The 20135-nt window shown below is 41.4% G+C and overlaps 1 protein-coding gene across 1 annotated transcript in view; it reads left to right on the top strand.

The window, feature by feature from the left end:
• Positions 1-20135, top strand: part of MYO1H (myosin IH) — a 179553-nt gene that overhangs the window by 30310 nt on the left and 129108 nt on the right. The window contains exons 9-12 of the mRNA XM_073582611.1: positions 2089-2208; positions 10348-10415; positions 17550-17655; positions 19920-20000. Coding sequence (XP_073438712.1) covers positions 2089-2208; positions 10348-10415; positions 17550-17655; positions 19920-20000 — 375 coding nt within the window. The remainder of the gene's footprint in view (positions 1-2088; positions 2209-10347; positions 10416-17549; positions 17656-19919; positions 20001-20135) is intronic.

The raw sequence follows: 20135 nt of genomic DNA on the forward strand, positions 1-20135 counted from the left end.
TTAGATACATTTTTAATAAAACTATAGAAAATTGCATGCAAAAAAACCTGCATAGGTGTGAATAAAATTTACTGCCTTAATTTGAATAGAATCCAACACATAATTCACACCATTGAATAACTATTCATTAATCAGCTGTTGCTGCTGCTATACCGCCATAGCCTTACACATGACTGCAGAAAATTGCATGCAAAAACCTGCATAGATGTGAATAAAATTTACTGCCTTAATTTGAATAGAATCTAACACATAATTCACACCATTGAAAGGCTATTCATTAATCAGCTGTTGCTGCTGCTACACCACCATAGCCTTACACATGGCTGCAGAAAATTGCATGCAAAAACCTGCATAGATGTGAATAAAATTTGCTGCCTTAATGTGAATAGAATCTAACACATAATTCACACCATTGAATGACTATTCATTAATCAGCTGTTGCTGCTGCCACACCACCGTGCTTCTTCCTAGGGGTGTGGTAGCGCTGTAGCAGCAATGGCTGCATATATTGCATATTGTGGGTGATTAGAATCCACATATGTGTAAGGCTATGGTGGTGTAGCAGCAGCAATAGCTGATTAATGAATAGTTATTTAATGGTGTGAATTTTGTGTTAGATTCTATTCAATCAAGGCAGTATATTTCATTCACATCTATGCAGGTTTTTTGCATGCAATTTTCTACAGCCATTTAGCCCTGTTGTATCTAATTAAAGATACTAAGTATATTGTGGGGCATATTATATGTGTAAAGCAATGGTGGTGTAGCAGCAGCAACAGCTGATTAATGGTGTGAATTATGTGTTAGATTCTATTCACATTAAGGCAGTAAATTTTATTCACATCTATGCAGGTTTTTGCATGCAATTTTCTGCAGCCATGTGTAAGGCTATGGTGGTGTGGCAGCAGCAACAGCTGATTAATGAATAGTCATTCAATGGTGTGAATTATGTGTTAGATTCTATTCACATTAAGGCAGTAAATTTTATTCACATCTATGCAGGTTTTTGCATGCAATTTTCTGCAGCCATGTGTAAGGCTATGGCTGTGTAGCAGCAGCAACAGCTGATTAATGAATAGTCAATCAATGGTGTGAATTATGTGTTAGATTCTATTCACATTAAGGCAGCAAATTTTATTCACATCTATGCAGGTTTTTGCATGCAATTTTCTGCAGCCATGTGTAAGGCTATGGCGGTGTAGCAGCAGCAAAAGCTGATTAATGAATAGTCATTCAATGGTGTGAATTATGTGTTAGATTCTATTCAAATTAAGGCAGTACATTTTATTCACATCTATGCAGGTTTTTGCATGCAATTTTCTGCAGCCATGTGTAAGGCTATGGCGGTGTAGCAGCAGCAACAGCTGATTAATGAAGTTATTCAATGGTGTGAATTGTGTGTTAGATTCTATTCACATTAAGGCAGTAAATTTTATTCACATCTATGCAGGTTTTTCGCATGCAATTTTCTACAGCCATGCCATGGTGGTGTAGCAGCAGGAACAGCTGATTAATGAATAGTTATTCAATGGTGTGAATTATGTGTTGGATTCTATTCAAATTAAGGCAGTAAATTTTATTCACACCTATGCAGGTTTTTTTGCATGCAATTTTCTATAGTTTTATTAAAAATGTATCTAATCAATAAATACTGAGTAAATTGTTGGGCATATTATATTATTCAGGATACTGTAGTCATTTTCTTTAAATTTTGACTCATTATATAATTGAATTTGTATCCTTTTGCTGTTTCTCCTTCCTATAAGTGTTGGTTTGAGGCAATCGTTTTATGGTTGTTTGTCAATTAATGTTTAATAAAACATGTATTTTATGAAATGAGTGACACTCTTGGTTATTGGGTCACCTGACAGTGACATAACCTTTGTGATTTATTTGTGCATTGAGAGTGTAGCCCACTCCTTTGAAGGATAATGGGCTTGGGTATTGTGCTTACTAATTTTAGTAAGTAGCACATCGATAGAATCAGGGGTCTATCTGTCTCTACATTATGCTGCTCTCAGATTACGTAGCAAACACCTGCTGATAGATTCCCTTTAATGATCTCAGTTTTTTTATTGTCACCTCCAGGTTCTCAGCCCTTTGAATTTAGAATTGGCATACTATGCCCGTGATGCCCTTGCCAAAGCAATATATGGGAGATCCTTCAGCTGGCTTGTTAACAAAATTAATAGGTCACTAGCAAATAAGGTAAAGCATTAATCAAATGTTTATGCTTTTCATGTTACATGAATTATCTTTTTATTTTCCTATATTCTATGATGGAATTTATTTTTTATATACTTTTTTATATGATTGCTAATATAGTGCCAACATATTCTGCAGCACTTTGCAGACACTGTAATCACTCCCAATCTACATTCCCTATCAGGATGTCTTTGAATGTGGGAAAAAAACTGAGAATCCGAAGGATACCCACATGAACGCAGGGAAAATGCACATACTTTATCTAGATGTTGCTGGGATTTGATTCCAGGACCCAAGTACTGCAGGGGAACAGTGTTAACCACTGAGCTCCTCATATTACCGTGGAAGCAGAATATAAACTGGAATTATAAAACGCGAGACTCGATGGTTTGATGCAAAGTTAGTCAGACAACATGTTAAGCCAGGGTTCCCCAACTCCAGTCCTCAAGGCCCACCAACAGATCATGTTTTCAGGATTTCCTTAGTACTGCTCAAGTGATAATTGCTTCAACTGTGCAATACAAAGGAAATCCTGAAAACATGATCTGTTGGTGGGCCTTGATGACTGGAGTTGGGGAACCCTGTGTTAAGCCATAGCAGGGTATATTTGGTGACAAAGTGGTATAGTTTCAGGCCTTGTCAGTAGCAGAGTATTCAGATCTTGGTGATAAAATATCTGTACCTATGGTGACAAGGTGATGTACAAAAAATGTTTAGTCCTTCTTGATATAGCTGTAGATTGTCCCATCCTCATTGGCCAGTGGTAACTTACTCTTCCCATGTGAAGTTTACTGTTAGGCCATGTTCAGCTGTAGAGACTGGCATAGCAGCTGCCTTAGACAATATCTACTTATTAGATTTGTTGCAAATCAATTCACACGTCCAGTTCCATTGTCCATGACAGTGGTCTATGATCGATGCATGAAAGTGGTTTCTGCTTCTTACCTGACAGCATCCGCATCTCGTTTTGCTTAGCTGGCCTGATGCGACATACCGCAATGATGATGTTGCTCCAGGCTGGCAAATCAAAAGAAGAGCTGCAGATGCTGGAAGGTCAGAGGCGGTACTCCCGCTCCCGTGTTGCTCTCGCTCTGGAGCATTTCTGTGGTTTGTGAAAATCACAGCAAAAAATGGATGTTATCTCAAACTAGATTGAACATGCAGAGAAGGTTGCTGACTTATAGCTTACTTGTTAAAATAATAGAAAGAGGCGATTAGACTAGTATGTTGACATTACGGTGAGCTGAGCAGAAAATTCAAAGTTTCCCAATCTTGGTAAAAAGGCTACGCATTGTGAGGGGTTGACTCACTCAGCTGTTCCTATAGTAGTCATAGGAATGCTTCTTGTGGTAAATCACTGTGATGACACCAATGGTGTCACTGGCGCAACCCAAGAGGCGCTATCAGGGGGCATGTGAACGAGTGCAAGGAGCAGAAGAACTAGGCACGCAGTGCACAAGGACCTAAGACTAAGCAGTGAGCACAGGACCTGGCACTAAGAAGTCACGTGACCAGGGGGCGGAATTACTGCATGTAAGGACAGGGAAGGCAGCTGAGCGCGCGGAGTATAGGGCACAGCAAGTTAATATAGTCAAAGGAAAGCCAAACTTCAAAAGCCAGAAGAGAGGGTGGTACCTAGAGATAAGACAGAGAGTAAACAGAAATGAGTCGAGAGGTCAGATAACCAGGAAGGACAGGGAAGTACAAAGCAGGATACAGAGGCAAAAGTCAGGGGACAAACCGGGTCATACACAGCAAAGCTCACACGCACAGAGGGACCACATTTATGGATGAGTAACCTGGGTCAGCAAGCACAAACCGAGTATATGGAAGTATCACCGACACCAAATACAGGAACTGCCAACATTAAATAGCCACCCCAGAACCAAAGAGTGTTGAACTAGGATTAATCCTGACCTGACCAGGATGGAGGCAGAACCATCCTGTCCAGAGTCATGACAGTACCCCTCACCGGACCCCCAGGTTTCCCAGGAAACCAGGCATGAAAGGAGCTCACCAGATGATCAGCATGAACCGATCTGGCAGGAACCCAGGATCGGTCCTCAGGCCCATACCCCCTCCAGTGCACAAGATACTGGAGGGAATGGCGGCCCAACCGGGAATCCAAGATGCGCTCCACCTCAAATTCCTCCTGACTATCCACTGATACAGGCAGCAAGGGACCTAATGACGCTTCTTTCATAGCCCCCAATGGTTTCAGTAGGGCCCTATGGAATACATTGGGAATCTTAAAAGACACTGGGAGGCGCAAACAAAACGCGACTGGGTTACCCACCTCCGTGATCTCATAAGGGCCAATAAACTTAGGCCCCAATTTTGCTGAAGGAACCTTAAGCTTAATGTTTTTAGTAGAGAGCCACACTATATCTCCAACCCGAAGGGTAGGTCCCACCGTCTGTCTTCTGTCCGCAAAAATCTTAAACTTCCTCTGAGCTTCCCCAGTATTCTTTTGGACCTACCGCCACAAATTCCCCAATTGCTGTACAGCTAACTCAGCCCCCAGGCAACCAGAGTCCAGATGAGAAAACTCCCCAAAGTGTGGATTAAACCCATAATTACAGAAGAAAGGGGAGGTACCTGTAGAGTGGTTAACACGGTTATTGAACGCAAACTCTGCTAAAGGCAAGGCATCGCACCAGTTATTTTGACTGGAAGTGGAAAGACAGCACAGAATTTGCTCCAACAACTGATTGGTCCGTTCGGTCTGACCATTGGACTCCAGATGGTATGCAGATGAGGACAACTGAATACCCAATGTTTCACAAAATGCCCTCCAAAACTTGGACACAAGCTGCACACCACGGTCAGACACCACATGCATGGGTACCCCATGCAAATGAACCACATGTTGAGCGAACAAACTAGACAAGGTTTCATCAGAGGGCAGTGCCACTAAGGGTACAAAGTGTGCTTGCTTTGTAAACCTGTTCACCACCACCCAGATGACAGTATTACCCCTTGAAGGAGGAAGATTGGTGATAAAATCCATGGACAAATGTGTCCACGGTCTATCAGGAACTGGCAAAGGCACCAATTCCCCAGCTGGCCAGTTATCAGAGCTCTTAGTGCGGGCACAAACTTCACAGGCAGACACAAATTTCTTCACTTCAGACGTAAGCAAGGCCCACCAAAAAACTCTCACAATGGCCTCACGAGTGGCTGAAATCCCAGGATGTCCACTCAGGGCCGAATCATGGAACTCCTGGTGGAGTCTGAGCCGAAATTGAACAGGGACAAACAACTTTTCTACTGGCTTGGACGGGGGAGCCTGACACTGGGCTTCCCGAATCTCCCATTCCAAGCCTGCCGACACATCAGCAACCACCCCGGGTTGAAGAATGGAAGATGGAGGCTCGGGGGGAGAAACTGGATCCAGATTCCGAGACAAGACATCGTCCTTCACATTCTTGGATCGCAGGCAAAAGGTGATCGAGAATTGGAACCGGGAAAAAAAGTGACCATCTAGCTTGCCTAGTGGTCAACCTTTTAGCAGACTCAATATACGCCAGGTTCTTGTGATCAGTAACCACAGTAATGGGATGAACCGCCCCCTCCAAAAAATGTCTCCATTCTTCAAAGGCCAACTTAACCGCAAGAAGTTCTTGATTACCTACATCATAATTTCTTTCCGCCGGGGAGAACCTCTTGGAGAAGAAGGCGCATGGTCTCAGATTGGACAAAGTGGCAAGCCACTGGGACAACACCGCACCCAACCCCACCTCCAAGGTGTCCACCTCCACCACAAATGGTTCAGATGGATCTGGTTGAATCAGAACTGGGGCAGTCATAAAGCATTATTTCTGAGTGAGAAATGCCGCTACCGCTGAGACAGACTAGTTCTTAACATCAGCCCCCTTCTGCGTCAAGTCGATGAAGGGCTTGACCACCTGAGAGAACCCCTTAATAAACCTCCGGTAATAATTGGCGAATCCCAAGAAGCGCTGAAGGCCCTTCAGGTCCCAGGGCTGCACCCAATCCACAATGGCCTGCACCTTCTTGGGATCCATCCGAAACCCCTCACTAGAGACAATGAACCCCAAGAAAGGCAGTTCCTGGACAAAAAATGAGCATTTCTCTAGCTTAGCGAAAAGTTGGCTTTCCCTGAGTCTTTGAAGAACCGCCCGAAGGTGACCAATCTGTGTCTGCTTATCAAATTAATAAACCAGAATGTCATCTAAGTATATAACTACAAACCGCCCAATAAAATCAGAGAACATATCATTGATGAAGTTTTGGAAAACCGCAGGTGCATTGGTCAAACCAAACAGCATAGCTAAGTTTTTGAACAGCCCTTCCAATGTGAGAAACGCAGACTTCCACTCATCCCCCTCCCGCACCCGGATAAAGTTATATGTCCCCCGTAAGTCTAGTTTTGAAAGCCATTTGGCCCCGGATAATTGATTACACAAATCAGGAATGAGTGGGAGGGGATATGTGTTTCTTACAGTAATCTTGCTCAATTCCCGAAAGTCAAGACATGGGTGGAAACTACCGTCTTTTTTTTGCAAAAAAGAAACCTGCAGCAACAGGAGACACAGAAGGGTGGATATGCCCCTTGCGGAGACTCTCAGATATGTACTCCTTCATGAGGACCTACACGAGACCAGAAAGGTTACACAATCGGGTCTTAGGCAATTTAGCCCCAGGAATCAGGTCAATGGCACAATCAAAAGGGCGGTGCGGTGGTAACCCCTCAGCCTGACTTTCTGAGAACACGTCCTTAAAGTCCTTCAAGTACTCCGGAATAACCTCCAGACCGACGGATGACATAGACACAGAATTCAGACATTTGTTTTCACAGTTGGATCCCCATTTAATAATTTCCCAGTCCTCCCAGTCAATGACTGGATTATGACATTGTAGCCAAGGAAACCCCAAAACTAAACCTGCAGTGAGGTTGTTCAGAACGAAACAGGTTATATGCTCCAGATGAACAGACCCCACCTTAAGGACGAATTCTTTAGTAACGGAACGGATCCCGTCCTTGGTGAACGGGGTTGAGTCAATAGCCATCACTCTCATGGGTTTATCCAACCTGACTGTCCCTATCTCACAATGGGCCACCAACCTCGAGTCAATCAAGTTTACTGAAGACCCGCAATCTACAAAAGCAGAAGAGGGAAAAAAAATTGTTCACACCAACTTCCACTTTTAACAATAGTTTGAAAGCTGAGGAAAAAAATACCGATGGGTCTGGGTAACCTCCTCGGCAATTACCCAGACATAGTCGTTTCCCGAGACCTTGGAATCTGGGGGGCAGAAGGGACAGTCCTTTATCCAATGACCCGGCTCTCCACAATGGAAGCAGAATTTTTTCTCTCTGTGACGCCTCCTCTCCTTTTCCTTCATGGAGACAGCCCCCACCTCCATGGGCTCAACTGACAACGAAGGCTTTGGTTTAGCTGGCAACAGAGGAGCTTCTCATTGCATGACACCTAAACGCTAGGAGAGACCCCTTCGGCATAGCCCCCTAAGTGCCGAGTCATTCCAGGAAACCTCTGGTGCCAATCGCCGGTACTCGGAACAGTACCACTCAGCAGAGCACTTTCCCTGGGTAAGTCTCATAATCGTGTCCTCTGCTAATCTCACTCGATCAGGTTTATCGTAAATTAGCTCCAAGGCCTCGAAGAACCGGTCAACAGACATTCTCTCAGGGAAGGTAGGGGATAGGGAGAAAGCTCAGGATTGCAGCCCTTCATGTAACAGGGAAATAACTATCCCCACCCTTTGACTCTCATCACCCGAGGACTGAGGACGCAGGGAAAAAGTAACATACAGCTCTCCTTAAACACCTGGAATTTTCTCTTATCCTCAGAAAAGGTATCTGGAATTTTGACAGAGGGTTCAGGAGAGGATAGGGAAGCATCAGATCCAGTACCCTCCACATTGCCAGATGAAGAAGAGGCACCCCGAACAGTATTAACTCTATCTGCCAACTCCCTCTGTACCTGTTGGTGAGAAGCAAGCAATGCTCTTTGCTCTACTGATTTTTGGTCAGGTGAGATACCTGATCTGACAGAGCACACAGCGGGTCCATAACAAACACACAAAAAACCCTGAAAAATTGTAAGGGTCGGTGGTAATTTGATGTCACTGGTGCAGCCAAGGGGGCGCTATCAGGGGGCATGTGAACGAGCACAAGTAGCAGAGGAACCAGCCACGCAGTGTGCAAGGACCTGAGACTGAGCAGTAAGCATGGGACATGGAACTAAGCAGTCACGTGACCAGGGGGGCAGAATTACCGCATGTGAGGACAGGGAAGGCAGCTGAGCATGCGGAGTATAGGGCATAGCAAGTTAACGTAGTCAAAGGAAAGCCAAAGGTCAAAAGCCAGACGGGATCGTGGTACCTAGGCATAAGACAGAGAGTAAACAGAGACGAGCCAGAAAGACAAATAACCAGGAAGGACAGGGAAGCACAAAGCAGGATACAGAGGCAAAAGTCAGGGGACAAACCAGGTCATACACAGCAAAGCACACACGCACAGAGGCACAACTTTTACGGACTAGTAACCTGGGTCAGCAAGCACAAACCGAGTATACGGAAGTATCACCGACACCAAATTCAGGAGCTGCCAACATTAAACAGCCACCCCAGAACTAAAGAGAGGCAAACTAGGATTAACCCTGACCTGACCAGGATGGAAGCGGAGCCATCCTGTCCAGAGTCATGACAATCACCTGTTGGTTTATTGTGGAACACCATAAACCGTTGCTGGGTTTAGCAAAGTAAACATAGCCTTTCTGGCATAATGGCAAAACAAAAAAAGATAACTTATAACAATGTCCAATTGCCTGAGGTATTCGTCCTGTAAGACCACCATGTGTCTTCAGCTCCACCTGAAGCCACCGTTTGGAGTCTTTCCTCTCCAAACACAACACACAGACTGCATCTCAAGTTCAGCCACTTAAACCCAGACCATGTAACTGATCACATGACTGTGAGATCACACAGGTCCTGTTAGCACACGGCTGTGCCGACTCTGCAGGTGGCGATATGGTGGACATCTTCCCACCTACTCTATAGTTGTCCACCTAAAACCAGTCCATGTATGCAACTTTAATTTAACCCTCACAACACGTACTGTGCTGGAGGAAAATACTCTGGTTTTACATCACTGATGCCATTATGCGCAGTGACACATATCTCCCCTCATCTCCCATGCCAATGACTGTTACAGCATATAGTGAACATTGCTGTGATTTTACTGCAACTCATGTGTAACTCAGTGTCATTGAGAAGTCCTTGTCTAAATGTTCTGTGTCAGGAGAAAATTGTGTGGCTTTAGATAATTAGTGTATCATAAAATTTGTACATTCATGAATCCGGATGAAAAGGGTGTTGGAATGGTTGCACGGGGACCACTGAAATATACATAGATCAAAATGTTCTAATGGCTGTTCTGGTTGAAATAAATTGAAGGAAAGCGTTAAATGGTGGCAGCAGAAGTGAATGAATAGAGGCAACTTACAATATGTCGTGCAGTAAATGGATGCTGGAGGTGACCTTGGAAGTGGGTTCATTTTTCCACTTTTCCATGTTTTCATATTGGGCTTGATTGTTAGTTTTTGTGTTTCTCTCTGTTTCGTTCTCTAAATATATAATAACAATTAACCAATCACAAAGTGATCACATTTTTTGTCCTCCTCTATAACGGATCTCTGCAGCCTTCCCTTCAGCAAAGGGAGAAATAGAGTAGCTGTAACATGAGTGATCTTGCCAAACATCCTGTTATGTTCTTGTACATATCAACAGCTCTGTAATTTGTCATAAAATATTTAGTTCCTAAACGCTGAGGATGCTGGTGTGACCTTCTGGAGCCATGAAATGCAATAAAATATTCATATCATTATGGCTTACATTTACACTACATGCTTCTAAACAGATGATGAACGTGATCTATTTAGAAATTGGTTATCAGTAGATTAGAAATGGCAAAGATGACAATTTTGGTAATTTTCCTTTTTTTATATGCTGTATATTGTTCGAATTTGGTGGTATATTTAATATAAATGGGACATTTATCACATGTATACAATACAAATGTTTATGATAAACATGTTCTATCTCGTTGTGATGAGACTTGATGAATTAATTTTACCATGTAATTGGAATTAACAGGAGCCACCTAAGAAAACAGTAATAGGACTTTTGGACATTTATGGCTTTGAAGTGTTTGAAACAAACAGGTACATTTCTCACTTCTCTGATCCAATATAATATCATTTCATTTGCTCCCCCCATGTATAATTTGTAACCTAAAATTAGTAGTTTTGTTCAATGTCCAAGAAATCACGGGTCCTTTAATAATGTTATGTAATTTTTTTTTCCTGTCTGAAAAATTTGAAAAATGTACAGTAAAGAATATATGTATTAACTGTAGTAGCTTTATGTCATGCTTGGATTCCAAGGAGGACTGGAAAAATTTTGGTTGAAGTACACTATTAATGGCTCCTTATGGGAGAAAAAGTCATAGGCAACCTTGCAACAGTCCCATTTTTTCTCATAGAAAATTATTGGAATTGCAACAATGCTAATATTTTATTGGCGATGTCATAGTGAGGAGGAGCCCTGTGGTGCTTAAACTAAACCTGCCATCTCCAGAAATGAAATAGCGTTTCAACCATGCCTGCCTGCCTTACTGGAGCAGAGGCTGAGGGGAGAAATGAAGGTATATCCTCCCAGAACAGGCTGTCAGTGAATGTGCACACTCACTATGTAGTGAGCAGTGACTGTAACTGCTTCCTGCTTCGCTCTGATGACTGGAGGTGAGTGGCTGCAGAGAATATATAACTTGATTTTCCACTTGTACCTGTTGCTCCAATAAGGTAGCTAGGCATGGTATAAACATTGTGGTATAAAACATTTATCTGTATTTATCTGTATTAATAAAACCGTAAGTGTGGCTAGTAAAAGATATGCAAAGAAACTACAGAAGGCGCATAGCATAACAATTGGAATGCAACAGGAAAAAAATGTACACTGCTAAAAAAAATAATGGGAACACTTAAACAACAGAATATAACTCCAAGTAATTCACACTGTCCACTAAGGAAGCAACACTGATTGACAATCAATTTCACATGCTGTTGTGCAAATGGAATAGACAACAGATGGAAATTATTGGCAATTATCAAGACACACTCAATAAAGGAGTGGTTCTGCAGGTGGGGACCACAGACCACATCTCAGTACCAATGCTTTCTGGCTGATGTTTTGGTCACTTTTGAATGTTAGTTGTGCTTTCACACTCGTGGTAGCATGAGACGGACTCTACAACCATATTCAAATTACAATAATGAGAGAATCAGCACGGACTTTACAACCCACACAAGTGGCTCAGGTAGTGCAGCTCATCCAGGATGGCACATCAATGCGAGCTGTGGCAAGAAGGTTTGCTGTGTCTGTCAGCGTAATGTCCAGAGGCAGGAGGCGCTACCAGGAGACAAGCCAGTACAGCAGGAGATGTGGAGGGGGCCGTAGGAGGGCAACAACCCAGCAGCAGGACCGCTACCTCCACCTTTGTGCAAGGAGGAACAGGAGGAGCACTGCCAGAGCCCTGCAAAATGACCTCCAGCAGGCCAAAAATGTGCATGTGTCTGCACAAACGGTTAGAAACCGACTCCATGAGGATGGTCTGAGTGCCCGACGTCCACAGATGGGGGTTGTGCTCACAGCCTAACACCGTGCAGGAAGCTTGGCATTTGCCACAGAACACCAGGATTGGCAAATTTGCCGCTCACTGGCGCCCTGTGCTCTTCCCAGATGAAAGCAGATTCACACTGAACACATGTGACAGACGTGACAGAGTCTGGAGACACGTGGAAAGTGATCTGCTGCCTGCAACATCCTTCAGCATGACCGGTTTGGCAGTGGGTCAGTAATGGTGTGGGGTGGCATTTCTTTGGAGGGCCGCACAGCCCTCCATGTGCTCGCCAGAGGTAGCCTGACTGCCATTAGGTACCGAGATGAGATCCTCAGACCCCTTGTGAGACCATATGCTGGTGCAGTGGGCCCTGGGCTCCTCCTAATGCAGGATAATGCCAGACCACATGTGGCTGGAGTGTGTCATCAGTTCCTGCAAGATGGGGGCATTGAAGCTATGGACTGGCCCGACCGTTCCCCAGACCTGAATCCGTTTGAGCACATTTGTGACATCATGTCTCGCTCCATCCACCAATGTCACTTTGCAACACAGACTGTCCAGGAGTTGACGGATGCTTTAGTCCAGGTCAGGGAGGAGATTCCTCAAGAGACATCCCCCGCCTCATCAGAAGTATGCCCAGGTGTTGTAGGCACGTGGAGGCCACACACAATTCTGAGCATCATTTTGACTTGTTTTAAGGACATTACATTCCACTTTAATTTTCTGTGGGACTTCAAATCCAGGCCTCCATTGATTAATAAATTTGATTTCCATTGATGATTTTTGTGTGGTTTTGTTGTCAGCACATTCAACTTTGTACAGAACAAAGTATTCAATGAGAATATTTCATTAATATCTAGGATGTGTTATTTGAGTGTTCCCTTTATTTTTTTGAGCAGTGTATATGTCACAAAATGTGTGACAAATTGAAAAAAAAAATTGTATGCTTATATCAAGGCTCAGACTCCAAAGAAAAATAGAAATAAATCAATAATAAAGACACAGTATATCTGAAATGGATCTATAAGTAGGTGATCATCCCCCCCAAAAGGATATTTATATATATATATATATATATATAATTGCATCTACCAAAAAGTGCAAGTGCAGATAGTACATGAAAAATAATCATTCCTACATGAAAAGGGAATGACAATCTAATAAAATACAAGATCTTATTAGCATACAGAGAACTTAATGGAAATTATGAGATCTCCTTATCAGTGCACACATATTGCCACAGTGCACAAATGTATATGTGCTAATGTGCAAATGCTATTAAATATTAAAGTATCCTGATCTAAATGTAGGACTGAGGACGCAAAAAATATTTATCAAGCATAATAGTCAGAGATATATACTCCAGCATAGTGACCTATTTATAGATCCATTTCAGATACACTCTGTCATTATTATTGATTTATTTATGTTTTATACCTCTTTGACTTTATCATGGCTTTCTCGTTTCTGTTGTTTATATTGTAATTTTGCCGAGGGTCTTTTCCTTCTTTCATTTATGCTCCAATACACATACAGTGGGGAAAATAAGTATTTGATGCACTGCCAATTTTGCAAGTTTTCCCACTTACAAAGAATGGAGAGGACTGTAATTGTTATCGTAGAATCTAAAAAAAATCCAGAAAATCACACTGTATGATTTTTCATATGTAAAAGTTTGGGCACCCCTATTAATGTTAACCTTTTTTCTTTATAACAATTTTGGTTTTTGCAACAGCTATTTCAGTTTCATATATCTAATAACTGATGGACTCAGTTATATTTCTGGATTCAAATGAGGTTTATTGTACTAACAGAAAATGTGCAATCTGCATTTAAACAAAATTTGACCGGTGCAAAAGTATGAGCACCCTTATCATTTTCTTGATTTGAACACTCCTAACTACTTTTTACTGACTTCCTGAAGCACTAAATTGGTTTTGTAACCTCATTGAGCTTTGAACTTCATAGCCAGGTGTATCAAATCATGAGAAAAGGTATTTAAGGTGGCCACTTCCATTTCCTTATTATGTTCCTCACAGTGGAAACTGACAGGTTAAATCTCTGAGACAACTTTTTGTATCCTTCCCCTGAAAAGCTATGTTGAATAATCTTTGTTTTCAGATCATTTGAGAGTTGTTTTGAGGAGCCCATGATGCCAGTCTTCATAGGAGAATCTAATAGGAGAACTACTTGCAAGTGGCCACTTTAAATACCTTTTCTCATGATTTGATACACCTGGCTATGAAGTTCAAAGCTTAATGAGGATACAAAACCAATTTAGTGCTTCAGGAAGTCAGTAAAAAGTAGTTAGGAGTGTTCAAATCAAGAAAATGATAAGGGTGCCCATACTTTTGCACCGGTCAAATTTTGTTTAAATGCAGATTGCACATTTTCTGTTAGTTATATTTCTGGATTCAAATGAGGTTTATTGTACTGAGTCCATCAGTTATTAGATATGTTTCTATACTAATGCACAAAGCATGGGCAACAAACAAGGAGAATTGGAACTACTAACACAGGAAAAGAAATATGATGTCATTGGAATCACTGAAACTTGGTGGGACAATACACATGATTGGAATACAAGACTAGAAGGATACAACTTATTTGCAAGAAACAGACTTGATAAACGAGGAGGGGGTGTCGCATTGTATGTTAGAAATGCGTATATCTGCACAGAGATTGAAGCTTCAGAGACTGGGAGTTCTGTGGAAACTGTTTGGGTAAGAATACAAGGACAGAACAATGGAAAGGACACCATTGTAGGCATTTACTACAGGCCGCCTGTGCAAGCTGAAGATATGGATGAACTCTTTATGCATCAAATGGCCAAGTTCTCCAAAAAATATGACATAGTTGTCATGGGAGATTTCAACTATCCAGACATTTGTTGGGAATCTCTCTCAGGCAAAACTAACAGGTCAAGGAAATTCTTATCCTCTCTTGCTGACAACTTTATCTTCCAAAAGGTAAAGGAGAAAACAAGGGGAACTGCTACCTTGGATCTAATCCTTATAAACAGGGAGGAAATGGTTGAGGAGGTAAAAGTGGCTGGGACCCTAGGAGGTAGCGACCATGCTATTTTAGAATTTTGGATAACTAGAGGCGGAAGACCTGTGAAGACTCAGACGTCAAGGTTAGATTTCAGAAAGGCAGATTTTAAGGGATTCAGAAAGAGAATTGGAGGGATCCAATGGCTGGATATCCTTAAAGACAAAAATGTCCAGGAAGGATGGGAAATCTTGAAAAATGAAATTCTCAAAGCACAGTTGTTAACAATTCCGAAAAGAGGGAAGAATAGGAAGCATTTAAGGAAACCAGGATGGATGAACACAGAACTTAAGCACATGCTAAAAAGGAAGCAAAAAATGTTTATAAAATGGAAAGAAGGAGGCATATCTAAAGAAGAATATAATGCTGTCTGCAGAACCTGCAAGGCACAAATCAGATTATCTAAAGCTGAAAATGAATTGAGGCTTGCAAGAGATGTCAAAAGCAATAATAAAGGATTTTGGGGATATGTCAAAAGTAAAAGAAAAGTCAAAGATGCTATAGGATTTTTACAGGATGAAAATGATGAAATGGTAAGACAGGATGTTGAGAAGGCTGAACTTTTAAATTCCTATTTTGCATCTGTTTTCTCTCAGAAAGGAAATGTAACATCAACTGTTATTCACTGTCCTATTAAGGGAATAGAAGAATCCAGGATATCTATAAACAGAATGATAGTGAGGAAACACTTAGCTAACCTAAATGTATTCAAGTCTCCAGGTCCAGATGAATTACACCCCAGAGTACTGAAGGAGATAGCAGAAGAAATTTTTGAACCCCTCTCCATAATCTTTGAAAATTCTTGGAGAACAGGAGAAGTGCCAGAAGACTGGAGAAGAGCAAATGTTGTTCCTATCTTCAAAAAGGGGAAGAAGGTGGACCCAGGCAACTATAGGCCGGTGAGTCTGACTTCTATACCAGGAAAGATCTTTGAACAAATTATTAAACAACATGTATGTCAATACCTGGATAAGAATGAAGTGATTAAACAGAGTCAGCATGGGTTTGTAACTAATAAGTCATGTCAGACTAATTTAATTTCCTTCTATGATGGTATTACTGATTGGGTGGATCAAGGAAATGCTGTAGATATAGTATATCTTGACTTCAGCAAAGCATTTGACAAAGTCTCTCATACAATCCTTATTGAAAAAATGACTAAGTATGGAATGGACAAGGCAACTGTTAGGTGGATTCATAACTGGCTTAGTGATCGGACCCAAAGAGTGGTCGTAAATGGCTGCACATCCAGTTGGAAGAATGTCTCAAGTGGGGTACCACAGGGCTCTGTCCTGGGTCCTGTATTGTTCAACATCTTTATCAATGATTTATTTAGATGAAGGAATTGAGGGTAAACTGATTAAATTTGCTGATGACACAAAGCTAGGAGGGATAGCTAATACTAGAGAAGAGAGAGAGAGGATTCAAAAAGATTTAAATAAACTGGAGAAGTGGGCAGCAACTAACAGAATGGTTTTTAACAGGGAGAAATGCAAAGTACTACACCTGGGCAATAAAAATGAAAAAAGCATATATAGAATGGGAGGAATAGGGCTAAGTGACAGCACATGTGAAAAAGACTTGGGTATACTAATAGATCACAGACTGAATATGAGTCAACAGTGTGATGCAGCAGCAAAAAAGGCAAATGCAATTCTAGGATGTATTAACAGAAGCATACAGTCTAGATCACGTGAAGTAATTATTTCCCTCTACTCCTCTTTGGTCAGACCTCATCTGGAATATTGTGTCCAATTTTGGGCACCACATTTGAAAAAAGACATCAACAAACTGGAGCAAGTTCAGAAAAGAGCGACCAGAATGGTGACCGGTCTGCAAACCCTGTCTTATGAGGAAAGGTTGCAGGATTTGGGAATGTTTAGTTTGCAAAAGAGAAGACTGAGAGGAGACTTAATAGCTGTCTACAAATATCTAAAGGGCTGTCACATTGTAGAAGGATCAACTTTATTCTCATTTGCACAAGGAAAGACTAGAAGCAATGGGATGAAGCTGAATGGGAGGAGACACAGATTAGATATTAGAAAAAACTTTTTGACAGTTAGAGTGATCAATGAGTGGAACAGGCTGCCAAGAGAAGTGGTGAGTTCTCCTTCAATGGAAGTCTTCAAACAGAGGCTGGACAGACATCTAACTGGGATGATTTAGCGAATCCTGCTTTGAGCAGGGGGTTGGACCAGATGGCCCAGGAGGTCCCTTCCAACTCTACGATTCTATGATTCTATATATGAAACTGAAATAGCTGTTGCAAAAAACAAAATTGTTATAAAGAAAAAAGGTTAACATTAATAGGGGTGCCCAAACTCTTACATATGACTGTACATGTGGTATTATAATATTTACATCATTCATTTATATATGTGTATATATTTTGTCTTTGGACATTTTCTCTGAATGGTATAAACATTGCTTGAAGTGTTTAAAAAATTCTACAGCAAAAATGCATAAACAATGGGAAAAATACATTAAATAAGGGACAATTACTGGTGCATACTTTGGTGTGGATAGCTGTGGAAAATGTAGAAAATCCTGCAGCGTTTCCTCATGAACTGTAGAATGTATGTATTAATTGGTTTATTACATTGTAATACTCTATTAATTTCCCCAGTTTCGAGCAGTTTTGCATTAATTACTGTAATGAGAAACTACAGCAGCTCTTCATTGCTATGACACTAAAAGCGGAGCAAGAAGAATATGAAACAGAAGGAATTGAGGTAATCTACAATATATTATTTATTATATTATTTACATGTTGCCATGATATGAGTGTATATAAATATAGTTGCAATAAATGCTCTGGACAGGAATACCCCTCTAAAGGGGTTGTCTCACAAAATACATTTATGCCTCACCTCAGGGACTCGCACCAACTCCAGAACAGGGGACCTACATCCCACATCAGCTGGCATCTAATCACCAGAGAGTAGAGAGGTGATGGCACACGCGCGCGACTCTCTCCATTAAGTGCTGTGTGAGAATATTTGATCGGCTGTATATGGAATATCAATTAATGTAGAGACCTCTTCACTCACTGGTACTTGGACACTGTACAGGTTAGGTGATTAGTGGACCGCATTCTGAAGATAGGTGAGGGTATCAGAGATGAAACTCACTTCTATTAGATATTTGTGGCTTATCCTAAAGATATATATATATATATATATATATGTGTGTGTTATTAGGAGACTACCCGTTTAAAGAAGGTATTTAGCCAAATTTTTCATGTTGAACTGGATACACCATGTAATAGTGGCTGTAGAACAGACTAAAATGTTTTTGGCATCTAAAGGGTTACCTTTTCTTAAGTCCAAGTGGGTGTTATCTTATAGTTTTCACTGTAGGTGTATACTTCTTCCTCCTGTATGATGTTGACCAATCATAAGCAGGCAACAACACACTGAAGATAGAAGAACATGCCCCCACAATAGCTTAGAGCAGGTTTCTTCATTGTGTGAGACGCAATCATACAGGTCTTATCTCCTGGTATAACCTCCTACATGAATAGAAAGTGCTAGGAGTAGGGCACAGATGACTAAAACTTTCAGATAATATCAAAATTCTTAGTGTGAGGGTTGTGAAGTACAGATGAGTTTAGCTGTGTCACATTATAAACCCTTCTATCAGGTCTTCTTCTCTCATAGCACTGTCAGCTATGCTACACTGCCCGCTCCCCCACACTGCCTATACAGTTATGTGTAAGTAATAACACTAATGTCTGTTGTGCTCACAGCAACTTGTACTATTACAAGTTATTACAAGTTATTGCAGTTAAAGCAGAACAGACTGTCATTACATATCACACAGTAGTCCAAAATACGCAGTGTGAGATCTAATGACACTCTGCACTGATCTCACTGCATAGCAATTACAAGTTGTAAGCATGAAGGAGGGTGGCGGGCTGAAAAGCCAAACAGAGGGTTAATTGTGTTTTACTAAGATCGTTGTGAAATGTTATTAGTTTAACATAGTAAGATAGTTAGTAAGGTCGAAAAAAGACATTAGTCCATCCAGTTCAGCCTATAAAATTCTGTCAGAATAAATCCCCAGATCTACGTCCTTCTAAAGAACCTAATAACTATAAGATACAATATTGTTACGCTCCAGGAAGACAACCAGGCCTCTCTTGAACCCCTCGACTGAGTTCGCCATCACCACCTCCTCAGGCAGGGAATTCCAGATTCTCACTGTCCTAACAGTAAAGGATCCTCTTCTATGTTGGTGGAAAAACCTTCTCTCCTCCAGACGCAGAGAATGCCCCCTTGTGACCATCCCTATGGCTGGTGTTGTACTTCGGTTCCCCTGCAGATTTTGCCTGTAAGGCCAAACCTGGGAACGCAGGATGTCTGTCCACTGGGGGAACCATACAACAGATAGTGATACTGTTTGCATTACATTGTATAGGACTCTAGATAGTTAACATTGGGATTAGCGCACCAGTTTTATAGAAAATATTTCCGGGTTACAGTCAGTGAAGTAACGGCTGTCACACCATCTAGTCAGAGTCTAGGACTCTTCAAGTGCATGCCTGGGTGGAGTGGAAAGCAGGGCTAAACATAGCAGAGTTAGCGGGTTCTAGGGGTTCTAGTGCAGCTAAGATAAAGCAGAAGACAACGGGTCCGGTCAGTGTTAGTTTCGCAGAAATGAGTACACAGCTTTGGTCACGTCTGGACGCCTGGACAGTCTTGAATCTAAGATTCAGAAGAGGTTTAGAGAGTTCAAGAGGTTTAGAGAGTTATGTCTTTGTCTCCCTGATGAGGAAGATGTCAACTGGGTCACAGAGTGAGGTGAAGATACTGGATCTCAGGACAGGAAAGGGACAAGGACTGATGGATCACAAAACATTTAGGTTTGTGGTGTCCAGCACAAGAGGTTATCTTTTTTTTAAAATTTGATATCTTAATAGAAAGTACTCAAGAAAGTATATAGTATGTGATAACAGAAGTGAACAAAAAATAATAATTCTGTTTATTCTTAATAGTGGGAACCTGTCCAGTATTTGGATAACAAAGTTATTTGTGACCTAATTGAAGAGAAGCACAAAGGGATTATTGCTATAATGGTAATGTATAACATTGTTATCTCCAATCCTGCCACCCTTCCTCCAGTCCCGCCAATATTACATTATATATAAAAAAAATAAATAATTAAAGCACTCATATGATAATTACTATAGGTTCTTCATACTGTAGCTGGA

Source organism: Dendrobates tinctorius, unplaced genomic scaffold (genome assembly GCF_039654945.1).
Source record: "Dendrobates tinctorius isolate UK_male_01 unplaced genomic scaffold, ASM3965494v1 ptg000073l, whole genome shotgun sequence".
NCBI classification, from domain to species: Eukaryota; Metazoa; Chordata; class Amphibia; order Anura; family Dendrobatidae; genus Dendrobates; species Dendrobates tinctorius.